This window comes from Hemicordylus capensis, chromosome 1 (assembly GCF_027244095.1).
Source record: "Hemicordylus capensis ecotype Gifberg chromosome 1, rHemCap1.1.pri, whole genome shotgun sequence".
Classification (NCBI taxonomy): Eukaryota; Metazoa; Chordata; class Lepidosauria; order Squamata; family Cordylidae; genus Hemicordylus; species Hemicordylus capensis.
The window spans coordinates 117,482,202-117,505,125 of record NC_069657.1 but is presented as its reverse complement, the minus strand read 5'-3'; the positions used below and the strand labels follow the sequence as shown (position 1 = coordinate 117,505,125).

The window sequence follows — 22,924 nt, the reverse complement described above, 5'->3', positions numbered from 1 at the left end:
TCTTTCCCTTTCCCTTTCTTTTTAAAATTTTATACGAAGGAAGGAAGAAAGGAAAGAAGGCTGCAGAAACATTCCCTCCCTCTGTTGCAATAAAGATTCATATTCCCTCCCCACTCAATTACTTTTGTAAAATTACTAGCTACCAACACAAGATCCGGAACAACAACAAAAACCCCTGTCCCTGATCCACAATAAAGTGAGCTTTAGGCTGTGTTAGAGTTGTTATTTTGCCTGAATCTTGCTCCAAACCATCTGTACACAAACCATCTGTGTCATACAACTCTGCATCTCTTGAGACTAATGGATAATAAAGTGATATAGTGCACATTGTCCTGGATAAGTGTAAAAGCAGCAAGAAACAGGCCACTAAAGAAAAGGAAGTGCATGAACAGCAGAAACACTTGTCTTGAAGCAATGTTTAAGATAAGATTAGTTGATACTGTATATTTTCAGGAAGGAACGGGTTTTGTTTTTTCTGGATGTGAGGAAAACTCCTAAGAGGCCAAAAATAGGTTATTTCATTCCCAAATATTACTTTGAGATGACAGAACAGTTCATCAGCTCCTTCCTGTTTATAAAGTACTTAATCAGAGATTGAAATACCTCTGCACTGCATTTTATGTTTACCTTTACAATATGCAAGGGATAAGCCATCAGTGTTTCTCATCTAGTAAGCAGTTTCATATTACAAGTACATTCTAATTCATTAAAATGTTAAATATGATTCATTTAATAAGCTGACTGCATAGGGAAAATATTGTGTGGATTTAGATCTTTCATTTCAGCCTCCACATTCTGTAATTTCAGCACATTAGGATATTAACCTAATTTACTGTAATTAAAGACTAAGAGTGGTGGTGATGGTGTTCCTTGTTTGATAATTAGAATAAGCAATTACAATTGACTTATAGGCCAATTAAAAATGTATACAAAGGGTTACCACAGAATGTGGCCACAGAACCTAGAGCAGTACAGCACAAACTGCTGTGTGTCTCTAAAGCAACTCTGTAGAGTTTCAGAGTATTGTAAAAAAAAAAAAGTGTGTGTAGCCCTCATGACTGAGAATACAAACTTTAAAAGAGAAGGTAATATCTGACAAAGGCTTTAAGAACAGAGGCTGTGGGAGAAGGAGTTTTCTAACATCAAAGACAGCTGCCATATTCACAGCTGCTGCACACTGAGTTGACACTTTCAGTGAATTGTCCACCACGACCCCAAGATCCCTTGCCTGGTCAGTCACTGACAGTTCAGACCCCATTACGGGTGTGCATGGAACCGCAAACTGTGGTCCGGCACTGGGGTTGGGGGTAGCTTTAAGAGTGGTGACGTGCACGCGCGCAAAGGACTCCTGGGAGTTTTTTCCAGCAACAGCAGGGAAGGGGCAGCAGGGAGGTATCCTGCTGCCCCAATTACTCCTAGAATTACGGCGCCAGAGCGGGAAAGCGGCGGGAGGGGTAAGTAAAACCTCCCGCTGCTCTTAAAGCTACCCCCTCACCCGAACCGAACCGCCCAGGTCCGGACCGGTCCGGAGGCTTTTTCAATGGCCTCTGGACCGGTCCGTGCCCATCCCTAGACCCCATCAGCATATAAGTGCAGTTGGGATTTTTTTGCGCCAATATGAATCACTCTTACACTTGCTCACATTGAACTGCATTTGTCATTTTGTTGACCACTCCCCCAGTTTGGAGATATCCTTTTGAAGCTCCTCGCAATCTCTTTTGGATTTCACTACCTAAATAGTTTGGTGTCATCTGTAAATTTATTTGTCGCTTCTTAACCCAACTTCAAGATCGCTTATGAACAAGTTAAAGAGCACTGGTCTCAGTACCAATCCCTGGGAGAACCAACTTCTTACTTCCCTCCATTTAGAAAAGTGTCCATGTATACCTACCCTCAATTTCCTGTCCTTCAACCAGTTACCAATCCACACATGAACCTGTCCCCTTATCCCATGACTGCCAAGTTTTCTCAAGAGTCTTTGTTGAGGAACTTTGTTGAAAGCTTTTTGAAAGTCCAGGTATACCATTTCAACTGGATCACTTTTATCCTCACACCTGTTGACACTTTCATAGAACTCCAAAAGGTTGGTGAGGCAAGATTTACCTTTGCAGATGCCATTCTGGTTCTCCTTCAGCAGTGCCTGTTCTTCTATAAGTTTAACAATTTTATTCTTGAAAATGCTTTCCATCAATCTGCCTGGAACAGACGTTAAGCTAGCCAGCCTGTAATTTCCCAGACCCCCCCCCCCCGCCCCCGGATCCCTTTTAGAAAATTGGTTTTACTTTTCCTATTTTTCAGTCCTCAATCAGAACCTGATTGTAGGGATATGTTATATATTTTTGCAAGGAGGTCAATTTCACATTTGAGTTCTTTAAGGATTCTCAAGTGGATGCCATCTGGCTTTGGCGATTTGTTAATTTTTCATTTTTCCAGACAGTTTAGAACATCATCTTTCATCACCTCATACAGTTGCACAGTCTAAAAGTTAATACTTCTGCTAATTTATAGACACTCACCTCTCTGAGCTTTGTCAATTTCTGCATTCGAACAGGTTGAACTTGTATTTGGAGGTCTTTGAATGCTGATGATTTAGTTGCATTGTTGCTGGATTTATTACTAATGGCAAAGTTTTTATCATCTTCAGATGGTGTTTTAAAAGATGCCTTTTCTGTATTTGCAGATTCTACATGATCCCATGACACAGCCCGTAGTAGGGGAGGGCGACTACCAGATGTATTAAGTTCAGTTTTACAAGAAACTTTTGAATCCTTAGGTAGTGGTGCTGAACCCTTTGACTTTGGGTCCAGTGTAACCATCCCTGGTACTTGTAAATGGCCTTTGAAAGGAAAATTGTTTTCTTTTGTTTTTTTAGTGAATAGTTTTCCTAGTTCATTTGCACAGATGTTAGTGCTGCTATTGAGAGATATTCTGCAAGTGTTGGTACCTGAAGTGCAGGATTTGGACAGATTATCCATAGGTTTATGTGGATCAAAGTTCTCCTTTTGTTCAGACAGCTTATCCTTTGGGTTTTCAAAACTAGTTGTATGAGGAACCAATCTTCCCTGAGAAACCTTTCCTTGATCATTTTGCTTTTGATCAGTTAATCCATTTGTGGCATTCTGAAATACAATAATGCTAAGAATAACACCAGTAAAATAATAGATCATTTAAAAAAAATGGCACAAAAAACTTCATTTTATAAAAACTAGCCATGTCATTGTTTGTTTACAAAGCTGTTTACATTAAATTTACATTAAATCATTTTAAAGACAATTAAAAAGGCTAAGAAAATGGTTGCCAGTCCCAAACGAGAAACACCAGGGAGACACCAGTAATAGTCACTGGGAAGGATGCTAGCAGGAGCAAGCTTTCCACAAAATGAGGTGCTGCCTAGAGGAGATTATTTTGGAGGCACCAGGGTGGTAGTAAAATGCCTCTGTCCACTGCTCATTGCCATGGAAGCAGCTTATTGCTAGGGATGTGTGCCCCCTTTTGGGGGGGCTGGTATGGTTCAAGCTCGAATGAGTCGAACGGGGCTGGTTCAAAGTGAACTGGGTTCAATTCAAACCAGTTCTGCACACCCCGTGAAGTGATTGCCTTAGGAGGAGAATTAGTGGAGGGAGTGGATTGGTGGAAGCAGGTCCACTGCCTCTCCTTTCCCCTTCTCCCTCTGCTACTGCTGCTCTCTTCCTCCTCCTCCCACCTCTGGCATTTTCAAATTGAGGAGGGTAAGGAGAAGAGCAGAGTGCTCGGCTAGAGGGCAGACCTGCCAGGGTGGGGGAAAGAGTGGTGTACCTGGAACACTGCTGAGGAAGGAAGAGCTGGAGGGAAGTGGTGAATCGTTTGTTCTGTGCACCATCTCAGGCCCCAGGGCAGCTTGAGCCAGCCCTGTCACTGGTTCCTTAGAAGTGTTCCCCCATTGCATTAACTTGGCAAAATGGGTATGGGTAACACGCAACAATCAACAATGTTGATTGTCAATGTGTTGACAATTAAACACATACTTACCTGTGCTGAAGTCAATGAACCAGTTGTGGATATATCAGAACCTATGATAATGGAAAAAAATAGGTGATGAAACCACTGCCACATAATTTGATATATTGCCATTAAACCCAAATAAGAGTGGTCATAGGGCTATTACAGACATCAATAAAGCAATCTGGGAACAAAACAAGAACCCTAAACAAGATCAACACACACTAGACTAATTTTTATCAGTGCTTAACAACAAGTGTTCTTAATTGATGGGGTACATCCACTCAATGAGCCGGGTCTCACGATCAGTGAGACCCGGTTTGGTGGCATAGCCCACTCTCCCCGCAGATGATCGCAGAGGGAGCCCTGGGCGGCCAGATCGGCCGCCCACACGATTGCCAGCTCTGTGATGGAGCCGGTGGGGGCTGGGGGAAGCGGGGGCTGCGTGGCCCCTGGAATTGCCTCTCCTCTGAGTGTCTCCTCATGAGTAGCCGCAGCGCAGCTCTGCAAACCCGGGCTTTGGAGAGGGCTTCAAAAGCAGGCTAGCCTGGTTTACACAATCAGCAAAAATCGGGCTAGGCTCTTCTAGCCCGATTTTTGCTGATTGTGAGAATAGCCTCAATATGTGATGCTAGCTTCTAGGTTAGGTGTCTTGAAAAGGGGGATTAGACAAATATATAGAAAAATAAGGTCCATCAGGGATTATTAGCCATAAAATCTAAAAAGAACTCTCCACATTTAAAAGCAAAATACACAGAAGTGGGGCAGAAGTGGGGCATCCCACTAGAGATTATTGCTGTCATCTCGTACTTCCTGGGGGTATATGGCTGGCCACTGTGGGAAACAGGATGCTGGACTTGATGGCGCTATCATCTAACCCAGCAGGGCTCTAATGTTTATGTATTGTTGCATCCCACACCCCGCCCCGCCCCGCTGTTTGTGAAGGGAGATTTCTAGTCTCCTATTTCCAGAACACTTTATTTTCGAGAGTTTATACTAACTGTCTTAATAGCTGTTCTTACACAATATGAAAGTAATTTAATTTACCTGTTGGGCTTGGAAGAGTGAAAGAGTTGCTCCGAGATGGTGCAGGTGAAACACTGGGACTAAGCGTTGGGGAGATGGCTACATTGGTTTAAAAAAGCACACACAAACAACATAAACATTAAGCAGTTACTTCATGTGAGCCAATTTTTTTTTCTTCAGTAAGAATTGAGTTAGCCCTATAACGGATATCAGAAAGAATGATATCTTTCTGATATCATTGCAGGGAGCTAAAGGAGAAAGAACTAATTAATCATAAAGACCATTACTACCGTCTCAGTGAAAGAACACTGCAAGCACAGTATTTCTCCCAGTACAGGCAGTTGTGACTCCCCACTACACACACACACACACACACACACACACACACACACACACACACACACACCCCTGCTTCTATAAGAAATAATGCTGACAGCACCTGAACCACTTTAATCAGCACTTGCACCAACATGAGGCATGATAAAGAGCCAGCAATTCCACTAACCCTGCATCAGATTCCAAAGAGAACCTCTGCATCTCAATGTATTTCACTTTTTATCACCTTAAACATTTGTCTCTCCCATTCCCTAAATCTGAAATGGTAGAACTAGCTTGGTTTCTCTACCACTTCTTCCTTTATCTCTGATGGGTGTCATCTTCTGAAATACTGTTGGGTATTCCATTTTGAAGGCTGGAGAAAGATTTCCAGATAGTAGGAAAACATCCCTAGAACCATTAAAGTTCTTTTGTTAAGCCTCCTCTTATCATCAGTTAGCCACTCACAGTGATCAAGACAACCAAATTCACAACCATATCCAGAGTTCTTTGATAGTGTACAATGTAAGAGAAGCAAAGCAATATCCATGCAGATGATGTAGGCTGAACTGCAGTTCATTTGGCACAGGCTTTGATGACACAAGGTAACAAGAACCCAATTAGTACATGTATTTAAATATATATAACCTGCTTTCCCTTCTAAAGAGGCATTAAAAGTGACTATGTAATAAAAACCACTCTCGATCAAAAGATAGTTATTCTACCTCCATCCAGGTTTCTCAGAATCCCACCCTCTGTAGTTTAGAAGCTTGGCAGCATCTAAAGTTAATCCAATAGTAGGTATTATTGTGCTGTTCTCTCCCTTGTCACTGGGTAGCATGGAGAAGTTTGCTGAGTGTAGCTTCCGGCATCTTTGAGGGCTAGAGGAGTCGCACATAGAACAGTCCTCCCCACCTGGGAAATCCCTGATTTCCCTTTGCTCACAAGTCCTCTAAACATGCTGCAACACAACAGTATGTTAAGTGGGGGTGATATATTCAGAGAGTACTAAGCTCTGTTGCCTTTCACGGATGTGAAAGGACGCTCTATTAGTCTGCTGTAATGACTATAACCAGAGTCCTATGCCACTATAAAGACCAACAAATGTGTTATGGTGACTTTTGTTTGTTTGTTAAAACAGTTATAATTCATTCATTGAAGCAAAACACACATTGCAAATCAACTAACCACAAGTTCCAATTGCACAAGATTTCAAAATAAGCATCTAAAGACATGTATGTACCTGTGGGAGATTCTGAAAGGCTGCTTCTGGATTTTCTTCCTCTTCGTGAGAGGAACCTCTCACTCACTCTCTTTGCTTCTTCTAATAACTCAAGATTCTTCTTTTTATCTTCATCAGATATTTTAACGTCTGGCAACTGGTCATTCACCAGGTCAATCACATGGCCCGCATTGTCTAAATAGAAGACAATATTACTAGTTGTACAATGTAACTGTTCATTTTAAGTAATTCATCTCTGTGCATGCTGGATGGATTGGCTGTTATCCACTCTGTATTATCCAATTGCACTCTGCTAAAGTGATGGACACCCTTTTGGTGGATTATATATTACATCCTGTCTTCAAGTGTGGTCAGTCTGCAATGGCTACACAGTTATACACATAACAATATCTATCTAATTCTCTAAGGCATACCTGTGGCTAATCCAGTGTGTGGCAGCTCTCGCAAGAGTTCAGAAGCAGAAGCACCTGATTGGACAGTGGGGAGATAGGGAGGAAGAGCCTGTAAGGGCAGAAGCACCATGGTGATTGGGCAGTGGGGATTCCATATGCAGATAGGGAGGAAGAGCCTGTGGTACTGTGGTGATTCGTCAGTGGGGATTCCAAATGCAGATAGGGAGGAGGAGCCTGTGATGGTTAAGGTCAGTTGGAATGCAACTGTTACTGGTCAGAAGGTGTTCTTGATTGCTGAGGAGAGGAAGCTATATATATATATAAGGATAGTGGGCAGGGGTCTGCAAAGAGAGGAGTTGTGAAGGAGGAAGAGCCCATTCAGGAGAAGTAGGCTGTCGCTGTGTGAATTAGATGAGGAAACAAGATGAACAAGATTTGTTAACTCAGGAAGGGAGGGGGGGGAGGGGAGAGAGAGAGAAAGAGGTGAGGGGAAGAAACACAGAGGGGAAGAGCAAGTGGATGAGAGAGAAAGAGAGAAAGAAGGAAGGACGGGCTTGAGCCTGCCAGTGGCCTGAGGGGAACGAGTGGCCATGGTGGTGGCGGAGGCGGCGGCGGTGGCGGCAGCAGCAGCAGCAGCAGCAGCAGCAAGGAAGGGCCCAGTCAACCACTGCTGCTGTTTGGGGTTACTGAGGCCATTGGCGGAGGGAGGCAGGCAGGCAGGCAAGGGACGGGCCCAGGCCTGCCATGGCGGTGGCAGCAGCAAGGGCCCAGTCAACTGCTGCTGCTGCTGCTCCTGTGGGGAGGAGCAGGAGCGGGGCTCAGGTGAGAGAGGTCTCTGGGGATAGGGGGTGGCAGCTTGGCCAATAGGTGCCAGCAATGCTACAGCCGCGACCAAGAGGGGTGAGGGGGATGGAAGCAACAGGATGGAGGAGAAGAAGCAGTAATGAGGCTCAGGTGAGGGTGGAGAGATCTCTGAGGTTAGGGGGGCTGTGGCAGAGGATGAGGGGAGCAATCAAGTACTAGTGCACAGATGCTCTGTGCGGGTTAAACTAGTTTGTATTAATTGCAAATGTGGTGGAATTTGTCAGTTTGTCATAATGTTCCCATTATGGTAAGTATCCTGTTTCCTAGGAACGCCACTAGCTGTAACTACACACTGAGGTTGTTCTCATGGGCAGCCTAACCCAGGCTAGGGATGCGCAGCCCAGATTAGGCTGAAAGTGAGAACTGCCGGGATTGGGCCCAATCCCGACAGGCCAGCACCACCTAGCCTGGCTTTTAAGTCCAGCTGTTAGTAGAGGTTAAGGGAGCAAGCACTCCCTTACCCCTGGCTACCTGCTCATGTGTGAGCATGGGCTGTTTCCAGCCTGGCCACACACAGAGATGGGTGTCTAGAGTACCCATCTCTTGGGAGAATCCCCCAATGCAGTCCACATGTCATGTGCTGCATTGTGGGCTTCATGGAGGCAAGGACAAGTCCCAATCTCAGATCACACTGCATGGAGCAGGGCTGATCATGTGGGAGTGTGGAGCACATTTCCACCAAGCAACGAAGGATTGTCTGGGGGGAAGACAAAGTTTTGGGAAGCCTCCCGCCCCCTCCCACCCACCCGGTAAGTCATGTGAATGACCCCATTGGCTGTGAATTTGAACAGATGGAACTAAAGTAGTATTCCACACCAGGCTAATAGGGCAAAAGGAAGCAGCTTTGTCCTTTAGAGTGCCTTGTTAGTGAAACTGCTCTGGGGTGATTGGTGAATACCCCCAAATCTACCTTTGGGCTTGCATGGGCAAAATTAGCTCGGAAAGGAACAGTTTCACTTTAGTTTTAATTTGCACAAAGTTGTGGACTCAGGAAATGACTGGACTGAGACAAGATTTGAGTTTCAAATGGTTAAAGCAATATTACTATCAAAAATACGTTTAACTGCAATGAGGCATTTTAGCTTAGAGTCCTAATTGTGTAAGTACCCAGGCAGGCAAGAGAAAGAGGCTTTTTAGAGAAGGAGGAGGTTGGATTTAAGAAAGGGGGAAAGTAATAGATTTTGTGCCCAGTTAGGGGCAAACACTCATATCACCTGGTTTGGGCAAAGGACACTGGGAGCAACCAATGAACTTCATTCCTCAGGTCAGCTCAGGCCAAGGCAGATGCAAGAAGGTTGGAGGGATTAGTTGGTGAAGGTGAATCCAGGAGGGTACTTCCTCCATGGAACCAGCTTCCTATGTTAGCAAGAAAGACTGGGCAGATTAGGTTGGGCAAGAAAACTGATCTGGAGAATGGCATAAAGTACTGAACACAGACTTGCATGATGGTACGTGGACAGTAAATCGCCCAAAAAGTTGATGGTAACTCCAAGGTAACTGGTGCATAGAAAGCACGAAGATCACAAGGAGCACACTGGATCATGTAATTGGGACTTCGTATACCTAAATAGATATCCTCAAGGCACATTATAAGAGGCCTTTTTTGTTGGACAGGTATGTTGGGCGGAACCAGCAAGGATTCCATTGTTGCTGATCTTTCTTCCCGAGTACAACAATGTGGGAATTGCCAAGGTATGCCAAGGCTTTTGTCATGAAAACAGAGTGCATAGACACAAGAAGGGAAATCTGCATAGACGGAAAGGTCCAGTAATCCAATCAGTACTTTTAATGTGTGCATCTCTAGGTCCATATCACTGACTCAACCTCTTTTGTAAGGGGGGAGATTTACTTTCGCAAGCCTTATCTGTGTTCTTGCTGAGCTAATTGGCACATTAGCGGGCTGCTATCCTTTTTGTGAAAGGAGAGGAGGGGAGGCAGTTCACTTGGAGGGCAGAGTGGCCTTGAAAGAGAGTTAACCTGCTTTTAGTTAACTTCTGGGGTCTACTTAGAATATCCCAGCATAGGGAGGGCGTGCATCTGCTCCCCTTTCCAATTTGCTTGTTAGGAGCCAAATCTAGGGGTGACTGGCCCACTGTCACTAAGTGACCTGTCCCCATGTGCTATAAATGGAGAGTTCATGATATTGTGAGGCTCCTGAGCATATACAGAGTGACATCTCCAAGACTGGAGATTCAAACACAAACAAGGGGGCTCCTGGGAGCCAACAGACAAGTATTGCTGGCAACAGCTCCTCACATAAAAGTGAAGGATGGCACTGGTGCATCCTGTGCTCACTAGGATGTCACGTGGCAGCCTGAAATGCACAGCTTAATCATTCATTTTCCTGTATTATTCAATTATTTTTACAAAGTTTGACTATTGTAAACTTTCAGCAAAACTACACATTAGAATACATTCTAAACTCACAGCAGAACCACACATTATGATAATGTTTTATTAAATGGCATACTTAAGACTGGAAACATCTCTTCTTTAACAAAAAGCAGCCATGGCAGTAAGGGGTAGGGAGACAATGGTCCAGATCAAGCCTAGAGCATATGGAATGGGTCAACTCTTTCCCCAGCTTTTGCAGGCAATTTTTTGTAGAAAAACAACAGAGGAGAAAGTTCCTACAGTACTGATCTGAATTGTGCCCCTCTGTGGCTACTTTTTGTTGAAGAAGAGATGGTTCTGGTCTTAAATGCACCTCCTAATAATGCAGTTATCGTAACATGTAGTTCTGTTCTGAATGCAAGCTATTCAAAACATGTAAATGAAAAGAAATGAAATAAATGAATGAAATGGGCATTCCACTGCTTCCTTCCTTTAGTGAGCACAGGATCGTAACATGTAGGTTAACTCTCAGAAACAAAATTAAACAGATGAATAAGATGGACATCCCACTGTTTCCTTTATGGGCTTTCTACTGTTTCCTTCCTTTAGTGAGTACAGAATATCACAGATGTCTCAGGGTACCAGCTTAAACTTTTATTCCATAATACTACATGGGTCCCAGAATATGGTCTAAGGACACACAATGTGGGCACCTCGCTGAAGCTAAACAGGTCTTGGTGTGGTCAGTGCCTGGATCAGAGACCCATGTATGCCACCTTTGAGAATGTGGCCATAGCTTGGTGGTAGAGCACCTGCTTTGCATGCAGAAGGTCTCAGGTTCAATCCCTGGCATCTTCAGGTAGGGATGGGAAAGACTCCTGCCTGAAACCTTGGAGAAGCTGCTGCCAGTCAATGTAGACAATACTGAGCTAGATGGACCAATGGTCTGACCAGGTATGTTGAGAATCTATACTCAATATCCAGAACAGATACAGTCATCAACCTCATGCAAATCAATGAAGTTTCATTAAGTGGCATATGAAATTCTCTTGCTATATTTGTACATATACTTTTTTTAAAGGGTCATATTAAAAACTTTTAAAAATGTGTTTCTTACCTACAGAGGTCAGCGAGCTAGCTGACGTCCTAGCATGTCTGTTAGAATGCCGCAGATTAGGACTAACAGGTCTGGAGAAAAAAAGTGTTAATATTTATTTTATTTTGAGATTGCAAAGAGGAAAAAATGCCATTCCAAGTTGCTCTTTGCACTAGATTACTAAGAAATGATCCAGACATGTATGCAGGTTCAGATGATGTGCACATTATTGTTTCACATACAAAAACCACTATTCATTTCAAAAAGAAGAAGCTAATTGGAATGTGGGGGGAAATGAGTTGAAGAAAGCTTCCTGGACTTTTGCTTAGTTGTATTAAGGGATACCCCTGAGTTTGGTCATTTCTTATGGAGTAGATCAGGACTATACATGGAAGCTTAGTGCAGAAAATAAATATTACAAGGGAAAGATGGAGTTCTTAACCACTTGTTTCTTTCATAACACTAATGCAGGGGAGGGTGTGTGCAGGAAGGGGTGTTTAACAGATGAGATATTATTGCTTATGAGAGAATACTAGCAGATGAAATGTGATCACAGCACCTTTTTTTTTTAAAAGGTAATTGTCAGACATTCCTACACGGAAATCTTTATTAGGAAGATTACAGAGTTTTTCCTCTGACCAAATATGACAGGGATATAGCGCCAAATCCTGCAAACATTCATGGATTTCTACTTTAAACCCAAGGATTTAAACTGTTATTTTTGAAAATCATAATTAAAGGGGCACAGGAGTGCCTTTTTAGTTAAGGCAAGCAGCAAAATACCCAAAAACGTTCCACCAATATAAACCTCAAAATTCTATTGCTTATAAATATGACAGCTGTTGAGCTAATAATTTGAATCTTGGCACGTGTGATCTACTTGATGAGGTCTACAAATGTGCCTAATTTCAAGGAGATATAATAAAAATTGCAACAGCTACAGCAGGTTAAAAAGTGTTGAAAACTGACAAATTGAGCCACTTTTGTCCAAACTTTTACCAGCTGTATCATCTAGTTCTTTTGAATTTTGGTGAAAATGACTGATGCATTCTGGTTTGTCTAGGAAGAGTGCCTTTTAGTGGTTTGGTGAAGTTTAAAGCAATGGTCAAAGTTATTAAGATTTTCCTGTCCGAGTAAAGTTTATGGGTAGCATGTGCTGGCAAAGTTATACAGAGCATGACCAATCTGATAATGAAGCTAGAATGCTGACACATTTGCCAGTTCTCTGACAGCAGCAAGATAAACCAGCGAGTAGATTCTATTGTATGTCCAATGCCTATTCAATTAGTTAAGGAATATGAAATCTACAGGGACGGGGGCAGGGAGGGAGACATGGAACAGGCAGGTGTATGGTTGCCATATTCCTTGATTTTCCGGATAGTACCCGGATTTTAAGCATGTCACCCGGATTGCTTAGAGATCTAACTTGTGGACCTCGATTTGTACCAAATTTAGTCCAGATCTAGAGACAGAGAAAGGAAAGTAGGCTGATTAGTTCTTACAGAACAACTTGTTAAATTTTGCGTTAAGCCACCATGAATTCTCCTTGCCCCCTGCTCTTTTTAAAGCCTATAGTCATTTTGGTGTTATATTTTATGTATTTATCTCAGGATATAAATGGTGACTGTGACAAGGCTTAAACATGAAACCTTAGGGCCAGTTTTGAAGGGTCAATTGTAGAATTTAGTGGCAATGAAAATGCACTCAGAGTCAGCACTGTTCCTCAGCATGAGTTTTAATGATCTTCACCTTCACCAAAAGAATAGCGTATTGATTCACCAATAAATAGCGTATTCAGGTATTGGGAAATGGAGTGGGATGGTAGTCTGCAGTTGGTGAGGAATCTATGAAAGCACTACACACAGCTCATTAGACAATGTTAAAAGTTGAATTTCTATATTATGAAGTGTTGGGATAGAAGTTCTGGGTGTTTAATGCTCAGGAAAATGGTCAGGTAAAGAGATCTTCCCCAACTATTATTGGTAGATATCCAGAGAAAATACAAGTCAACTGGAAAGTACATCTGTTAGTTTGCATAATATGTGAATTATTTGCAAGTAAATTTACATATGCAAATTAGGGTGCCCAGATTTGGAGAGCCAGAATATGACAACCCTAGACAGGTGCAGAAAGCCAAGCGGGTAGTTAGACCACTGCGAGGGAAAGCAGTGGCAGTTTGGGGGGTCTACGGAATGAATCTGAAAATATATGAAACAGGCCTATTTACTGCCTATGTACAAAGAAAAAGATATAGGATATATTAGCCCAAATCCCTCTCTGTTCAGAAAGGTTTACTGAGTAAGCTTGCCCAGATTGACAGCATCCCTTTCCCCCACTCCTCCAATTCTCTCCATCAATAAACTGTCAGGCAGAGAGTGTCCTCTCAGGCTTCCAAATTATCTCAGAGTCCTGCTGCCCACCCGCCCTGTGCAGAAAAACTGAACTTGACTTTTGTGATAAGAAGATCCTGTTAACTTCTATGGGCTGGGCCACAACACCTACTTTATGAAAAACCCCAAGGTAATCTCAGTGAAATTTAGCCTATTTACTCCCTGTTTACAAAAGCCTATTAAAGCATTCCCAGCTCTTTAACTTCTAACTCCTATACTACTTTGTTTTTTCAGTGGAAAACACCATAGGGCAGTGGTGTTGACTATTTTTCCAATGGGGGACAGTTTGGCAAGAAATCTCTGATGTGAGAGCTATTTTGTGCTAATCTCACACGGAGCACTGGGAAGTACAGATCTTCCCCCTTGAGGTCTCTAGGGTAGGTGCTGGGAAGGATTACACTTCCCAACATACTGTGTGCACCTCCATGATACTGGAGTATATCACGATGACAACTGTAAGACTCCCATCTATAGTCCATGGTCCCTATTGGTTCTTCTTTTTAAAGCCCTGGTGGCTGGCACACAAAGCACTGGAGGGGAAAATGAGAAGGAGGATGTTTATTTATTTAACATATTTTTATACTGCCCAAAACTTAAGTCTCTGGGCAGTTTACAACAAGATAAAACAAAAGTAAAACATTAATTAAAAACAAAAACAAGAAATTGAAAAACAAGAAATTTAAAACACAATTTAAAATTTTAAAACAATATTCTAAAAACAACAAAACAACCAAAACAATATCAGTTAAAAGCCTGGGTGAACAGAAGTGTCTTTAAAGAGTTTTTAAAAGTTGTCAGAGATGGGGAGGCTCTTATTTCACTAGGGAGAGCATCCCAAAGCCTCGGGGCAGCAATGGAGAAGGCCCGTTCCTGAGTAGACGCCAGGCGAGCCAGTGGCAAATGCAGACGGACCTCTCCTGATGATCTCAATGGGCAGTGGAGTTCATGACAAAGAAGACGTTCTCTTAAATACTCAGGACCCAAACTGTTTAGGGCTTTATAGGTTATGACCAACACCTTGTATTGTGCCTGGAAACATATCGTCAGCCAGTGTAACTTTTTCAAGACGGGAGTAATATGGTCTCTCCTAGATGACCTTGAGACCATCCTGGCTGCCGCATTCTGGACCAACTGTAGTTTCCGGACTATGTACAAGGGCAGCCCCACATAGAGTGCATTGCAGTAATCCAGTCTGGAGGTTACCAGCAGATGTACCACTGTTTTGAGGTTGTCTACCTCAAGAAACAGATGCAGCTGGTGTATCAGCCGAAGCTAATAGAATGCACTTCTGGCCACCTCCTCAACCTGGGACACCAAGGAGAGACTTGGATCCAGAAGCACCCCCAGACAGCGTACCTGTTCCTTCTGGGGAAGTGTGACCCCATCCAGAACTGGCAGATCAAACTCGTCTCTTGAATTCCGACCCACACAATGAGTACCTCTGTCTTATCTGGATCCAGTCTCAGTTTGTTATCCCTCATCCAGCCCATTACCGACTCCAGGCAGGCATTTAGGGAGGTTATGCCCTCTCCCGATGATGCTGACATGGAGAAATAGATTTGGGTGTCATCGGAATACTGATAGCACCCTGCATCAAATCTCCTGATGATCTCTCCCAGCGGTTTCATGTAGTTGTTAAACAACATCAGAGACAATACAGAACCCTGAGGGACACCATACAGAAGTTCAGATTTTGAAGAACAACAGTCTCCAAGGGCCACCATTTGGAACCTGCCCGAGAGGTAGGAGTCGAACCACTGCAGAGCAGTGCCTAAGTCAGCCCGAATACAGCCCAAGGGATTTTCCCCACAAAGAATTCATTAAACACATCACAGCGGGTAATCGATGGTTCCAAATTCTGATTCAAGGGAGAAGGGGCACATACTAGCCCTCTCACAACCCTGAACAACTCCGCCAGATGTGAACTTGCAGATGCAATACGGGCAGAAAAGAATCACTTCTTTGCCGCACGTATCACCTGAGCATAAGTCTTTAAATGAGCTCTATTTTGCAATCTGTTGGGTTCCAGCCGAGTCTTTCTCCACCTGCACTCCAGTCATCTACCTCGCTGCTTCAGCCCCCATAGTTCTTCCGTATACCAAGGGGCCAGTTTTGATGCGGGTCAGAGAGGATGCTTAGGAGCGATCATGTCTACCGCCCTGGTGAATTTGCTGTTCCAATTCTCCACCAGGGCATCAACAGGATTGCCGGCAGAGCCAACACTGAATCCTTCCAAGGCTTCTTGAAATCCTATGGGATCCAATAACCTTCTCAGGCAGGCCATCCTAATAGGTCCCTCGCCCCTGTGAAGGTGGGTGTGACTGTGAATCCAATCTTAACCAGATGGTGGTCCATTCATGACAATGGGGAAATCACAGGAGTCCCCACCCACGGAACACCACCCTGATCAGAGTGAAAGACCAAATCAAGCACGTGATCTGCAATGTGCATCGGTCCTGAGACCATCTGAGATAGGCCCACAGTCGTCATGGCCGCTATGAACTCCTGAGCCGCCCTGGACAAATTGGTCCTGAAATGAACATTGAAGTCCCCCAGCACCACAAGCCGGGGGGACTCCAACACCAAGCCCAAGACTAAGTCCATCAGCTCAGTTAGGGACTCCGTTGAGCAGTGGGGCGATCAGTACACCAACAGAAGCCCCAGTCTATCCATAGTCCCCAAACCTAAGTATACACATTCGATACGGTCTGACACTCTAACAGAGATCCTGGTAAGGGAGATATTATTCTTGTAGACCACACCCACTCCACCTCCCTGGCCACAGTCCCTCACCTGCTCCTCAACAGAGTCAACAATGCTCCTCAACAATGCCCCAAGCGGGGAGGCTTGCCCTGGTGCTCAAGGGAGCTGAGTGCCTCACTCAAGCCTGGAAGCTCCTGTGCTGAATGATGTGAGAGTTCAGGTTTCATACTCTGGACCTGGAACTTCAGTAATTCTTTTAACAATACAGGGAAGCCCATTATGGCACAAATGCTTCAGAAGGTTGTACAGGACCAAGACAATGTAGGACATCTTTGCTGGTACAAGGTACTCCATCCTCCTCATCTTTATTTGGGCCTCAAAGACCAAGGAAAAGTGTGGGTGCATGAAGGGCAATTTGGAAGCGAGCACAACTTGAGACACTAAAGCCATTCCCACTATCAGTAGAAAATGGGCTAAGGGAGCCTAGCCCGCTTTCTACTGATCGTGGGAACCACCGGGCTCACGGGCAAGCCCAGTGGTTCCAAGGCAGCTAGCCCGCCTAATTCCCCCTCCACTTAAACGAGGTTAATGGAACGAGCAAACGGTGACACATGAGTAGATCCTCAACCGGGAGGCTGCAGCCAGTCTTTTGGACTTGGGGAGTCTCTCCAGAATGGAACTTCCGGGGGCTGGGCAGCCCCCAATCCCCCCAGCCCCCACTGGCTCCGTGACAGAGCCGCCAGTGTGTGGGTGGCCAATCTGGCCGCCCAGGGCTTGGAGGCTACTCGTGTGCAGGGAGAGCGGGCTACGCCTGATCTCCCCACACAAACCCTCCTGGTGCTTCGCATGTGTCGTATGAAGCACTTCATTGTATAACATCATTACTAACCATGTGGCATGCTGGTAAAGGCACTAGCTTAGGCTCCAATTTCCCAGCTTTGTGGAGCTTGAGCCAAAAAGATATAGCCTTAACCCTGGTCTTCACCTGGAAGTTTTTCACACCCGTCTTTTAGTTCACATCTCGCATTCACATATTTACCCTGAACTCCCTGCCAAATTTACCCCAAAGTTCCTGTGAGCTATCAGGGAGCACTTCACACAGAATCTAGGTTTTTCATTGCGTGTTAGAATGTAGCCTGATTTATATCTAAGCTCTACGTGGGGCTGCCTTTGTATGTAGTTTGGAAACTTCAGAATGCGGCAGACAGATTGGTCTCTGGGGCAACCCGGAGAGACCATATTATGCCTGTCTTGAAACCAGGGGCGTAACAAGGCTGGAGTGGGCCCAGAGACAAAACTTCAAAATGGGCCCCTCAATGATACACACACACACACACACACACACACTTCACAATATATAGTCATGTGACTTGCCTCTGGGGGGCCCCTCGAGGCATGGGGGCCCCCAGGCAGCCACCTCCCCTTGCCTAATGGTAGTTACACCCCTGCTTGAAACAGTTACACTGGCTGCCAATATGTTTCTGGGCAATATACAAAGTGCTGGTTATTACCTTTAAAGCCCTGAACGACTCTTAGAGAGCGCCTTCTTCTGCATGATCCCCACCACACGTTAAGGTAATCTGAGGAGGTCCATCTCCAGTTACCACCAGTTCGTCTGGTGGCAACTCAGAGGCAGACCTTCTCTGTAGCTGCTCCTGGGCTATGGAATGCGCTCCCGGCAGAAATCTGTAATTTGAGATCATTACTGTACTTAAGGAGAGCTCTTAAAACCTATCTGTTTGGACTGGCCTTCCAGGGTTTTTAAACTACTGTTAATTGTTTTAAATGGTTGCCCTGGTTTTGCAGGGTTTTTAGTTGTTTGAATGTTTAATTGGTTTTTTCTGTTTTTATAGTTTTGGTTTTAATTGTTTTTATCCTGTTGTAAACCGCCCTGAGCCATTTTGGAAGGATGGTATATAAATTGAATGAATGAATGAATGAATGAATGAATGAATGAATTTGGGGTAAAAAAAATTTCAATTTTTGTGTTGATATTGGGGAGCAACTTCAAATTTGTAGTAAAGCCTTGCAGTAAACCCATGGTAAAGCCTGCTGTGTGGGAAAGTTCCTGGCAAGTTTTTTGACCATCAAATACTTTGTTTTGTATATCTAGCTGTGAAACATGACTCCATATGAAGAATGTTACGTAGCATGCTTTGGCAGCAAAAAGTTTTGTTTTGTTCATTAAGAGTATTTATGGTTACAGTTCTGTGTCCAATTATAGGTTTTGTTAGAAAATAGGGATTTATGCACAACTGTTGGCAAGATATTGGCCTCTGCAACACCATTTTCCATGTTTGAGAAGTTGGAGACTATCCCCTTCCTTGCAAGAGTGCTTATTTTAGACGACTGCAAATTAAAGAATAAATATAGCCAAGTATACAATAGACACCTTTACTATTAAAGTTTTGACCCTGCTTCTCAGAAATCCAAAGCAATTTTGAATAATTAAAATAAGGCATCATTGAATTAGGACAGGTGATACATAGTTTTACTTGTACATTCAGATAAATATCCTCAATAGTAGTCTAGTTAGTGATATGCACTTCCTCCATTTCTACCACCCTCTGGTCGAAACATGGGAAATGTGCAAAATGATTTCTGTCCTATGAAAGTCAGCCACAGAAAGCTGCCAGTCTAAGCAAAGGAACAGTAGGGAGGAAGGAGGAGAAGGAACCCTTTCCCTTTTTGTCATGTGTTGCTTATCATCTCCATCTGCTTTCCCACCCATGCTGGGGGGAAAGGCCTGTATTTTTATTTCCGTTCAACATATACCCTTGGGAGACTGATTCACGCATTTCCCATGAAGTGCCCGATTTGGATCCCAGTCACCTGCTGTCCCTGCTCATTTTCCCTTCAGGCTCTAACACCTGGGAACTTTCCCCACCCACAAATATCTTTTGTGGAATCATGATTTTCTTCAAACCCCAGATTTTAAAAAGCACCTCAAAATACTCTCATCTTGGGTGAAGCTTTCGGCTTAACTTCATTACCACAAAGTCTAAGTATATGCAACAGCATTTGCTCACATTCACTCCTTTCTTCTCCCTCCCACATCTTCCTCCTTCCCCTCCATCTAAATTTAAACCGTATGTCCCTCAACCCAGGAATCTGTTGCCTTTTAAGTATCCTACTCTAAAGCACCATATACACTGATGGCACAATATCCACAAAGTTGGAAGTTTGCATATTACCTGAAAGCTAGATTTTTCTCTCTTTCCGCATCTGGAATAATTGTATTTTCTGGAAGAACTATTTGAGGTGTGCTGCATGTTGCTGCTTCAGCAGGGGATTCCTGAAATATTTGTGACAAAAATATTAGTTTAAAAACACAACTGAGAAAATGAAAATATAACAGAGAGTAGTTGGAATGAAACCACCTTAAGTGGCACAGTGGGGAAATGCTTGACTAACAAGCAGAAGGATGCCGGTTTGAATCCCCGCTGGCACTATATCGGGCAGCCGCGATACAGGAAAATGTTGAAAGGCATCATCTCATACTGTGTGGGAGGAGGCAATGGTGAACCCCTCCTGTATTCTACCAAAGAAAACCACAGGGCTCTGTGGGTGCCCGGAGTCGAAAACGACTTGACGGCACACTTTACTTTAGCTGGAATGAAACAACAAAACTTTCATATTATTCTTACATGAGGTAGCTCTATTTTTTTGCATAAGCTCTGCATAATTAAAGTCCACAGTTCAAGTTCTCTGTGGGCTCCTATCACAACTGGAATTTGTTGGTAAATTAGTATTCATATATAATTTTACAAGAACACAGAAGTTTCAAATTCAATTTTAATCAGCTTGGGGACCAGCTAGTATGTTGGACACCTGAGATAAAATAAAATAGACACCATGGCAAGGCATTTACTTTGGTTGGTCCAATACAAACATAAATGATTGTTTACATTCTCATGGACATATTAAATGCAGGGCTCCTTAAACTTGGTTCCACAGTTGTTGCTGGACTACATGATCCCCATTCCAGCCACTAGGGATAGAGTAGCACAACTCAAATTTTCTATTTGATTTGTGCCTGAATCAAATTACCCTTGATTTGTTTTGGGTCTAAATCTGTCCCCCCAAATCACCCCAGATTCAATTTGGATTTGGATTGATTTGGACCACTTATAAAGGTCCCAGGGGTACCAAATTTGGGTGGTGGGTAGGTCCCCATGGGTGCCACCTACCAATCAAATGTCAAGGCAGTGGGGAACTTGGTTGATTTTTAATGAATTTTTAGTTTGTACTGATTTTGTATATTTCCAGCATAGGAAATAATGGGGATTCGAAGTTGCTCTATCTTAATCCTAACATAGATCCCCAGCTTTACTTTTTTGGTTTTTGGTTTTAAAAAGCTAAGCTCTAGCCCTTGTAGAAGTGGAGTTATGGAGCAAAATATGTGGTCACTATTTTTCAAGTGTTTGGATTCTTTGGTGTATAACTTTTGCTCATAATGAATCCCTATGAGGATTCATTGCACACCTTCATTTCTTCTGTTCATTCTGACTGTCATTGGAAGTGCCAACTGTCAAATGCCTCCCCCCCCACACGCTCATTGGGGTACTCAGTTTCTTTTTTAGGAATTTAAGTGTTTAGATTCTTTGGTGTCTTCATTACACACTTTCTTTTCTTCTGTTCATTTTGACCCCACTGCTTTGCAGGTGGGGGTGGGGAATCAGTGGCATTCCATGTGCCAATTACCCCCCAACCCACAAGCCAATGGGTTTTCAGTTTATATATTAGGAATTTTTGAGGTGTTTAGACTCTTTGGTGTGTAATGAATCCTCATAGTGATTCATTATGAGGAAAGGTTATTAGACACCAAAGAGTCTAAACACTTCCTAGAACATAAACTGAGTAGTACCCCACTGCCTTGCAGGTGGGAGTGGGGTGTAGTTAGCACATGGTAGCAGTTGGCTCTGTCCAAAACTGTCAAAAGGAATAGAAGAAATTAAGGTGTGTAATGAATCCTCATATGGATTGATTGAAGAAACATTATTATACACCAAAGAATCCAAACAATTGGAAAATAGTGACCACACATTTTGCTCCATAACTCCACTTCTACAAGGGCTAGAACAGGGATTCTCAACGTGTGGGTCCCCAGATGTAACTGGACTTCAACTCCCATAATTCCCAACCAAAGGCCACTGGGGCTGGGGATTATGGGAGTTGAAGTCCAATAACATCTGGGGACCCACACATTGAGAAACCCTGGGCTACAGCTTAGCTTTATTTTTTAAATGACAGCTGGGAATCTGGGGAAATTCATATGTGGAATCAGAATCTCGATTCGATTCGAATCAAATCTGGTGCAATTCGATTTGGACCTAAATCTAGCCAATGGATCACAGGGGCGATTTGTTTTCTTTCCAAATCACCTGAATCAGCAAGATTTGGGCAAAAATCGTTTTGTACCTGAATCTATTTGCATATCCCTACAAGCCACAATGGCGTTTGACCACTGAGGCTGGGGATGGCGTGAGTACAACAACACTGGGAGACTCAAGTTTGAGAACCCCTGGTTTAATGATGAATCTAAGGAAATTCTTCCTGGTCTCCAAAACTCTGGCTTATATGAACTTCCTTGAAAATTGTGTCCTGAACGGTACATTATTGTTATTAACATATGCCAACCTGTGCAATAAGACTTGGACTAGTGGAAATTAAACAGGCTAAGGGTGATGTGCAGATTTCTAAAGCAGACTTAGTTAAGAATATCCATGCACATAAACAGGCTTGCATACCAGTCGCTTATTAGCTTTAAAGCCACAGGCATAAATCAGATTATTATTATTATTTTCATTTTATATCCCACTCTTCCTCCAAGGAGTCCAGAGCAGTGTACTACATACTTAGGTTTCTCCTCACAAAAACCCTGTGAAGTAGGTTAGGCTGAGAAGTGACTGGCCCAGGGTCACCCAGCAAGTATTTTATTTATTTATTTATCATATTTTTACACCTCCCAAAACTTACATCTCTGGGTGGTTTACAACAAGATTAAAAAGTAAAACATTAATTAAAAACAAAAGCAAAACAAAACAAAAATTTAAAAGCAAGAAATGTAAAACACAATTTAAAAATTTTAAAACAATATTCTAAAAATAACATTCAAAACAATTAAAACAATATCAGTTAAAAGCCTGGGTGAAGAAATGCGTCTTTAAGGACTTTTTAAAGGATGTCAGAGATGGGGAGACTCTTATTGCACTAGGGAGCATATTCCAAAGCCTCGGGGCAGCAACGGAGAAGGCCCGTCCCTGAGTAGCCACCAGACGAGCCGGTGGCAAATGCAGACAGACCTCTCCTGATGATCTCAATGGGCGACGGGGTTCATTACGAAGAAGCCGTTCTCTTAAATACCCAGGGCCCAAGCTGTTTAGGGCTTTATAGGTTATGACCAACACCTGTATTGTGCCTGGAAACATATTGGCAGCCATGTAACTCCTTCAATACGGGAGTAATATGGTCTCTCCTATATGACCCAGAGACGAGCCTGGCTGCCGCATTCTGGACCAACTGTAGTTTCCGGAATATGTACAAGGGCAGCCCCACATAGAGTGCATTGCAGTAATCCAGT

The 22,924-nt window shown here is 43.3% G+C and overlaps 1 protein-coding gene across 1 annotated transcript in view; it reads right to left on the bottom strand.

Moving 5' to 3' along the window:
* IRAG1 (inositol 1,4,5-triphosphate receptor associated 1) overlaps positions 1-22,924 on the bottom strand; it is a 170,976-nt gene that overhangs the window by 42,955 nt on the left and 105,097 nt on the right. Inside the window, exons 16-21 of the mRNA XM_053252238.1 lie at positions 19,536-19,636; positions 11,270-11,340; positions 6,563-6,736; positions 5,026-5,103; positions 4,009-4,049; positions 2,517-3,119 (exon numbers count right to left, since the gene is read on the bottom strand). Of these exons, the coding sequence (XP_053108213.1) occupies positions 2,517-3,119; positions 4,009-4,049; positions 5,026-5,103; positions 6,563-6,736; positions 11,270-11,340; positions 19,536-19,636 (1,068 nt within the window). The remainder of the gene's footprint in view (positions 1-2,516; positions 3,120-4,008; positions 4,050-5,025; positions 5,104-6,562; positions 6,737-11,269; positions 11,341-19,535; positions 19,637-22,924) is intronic.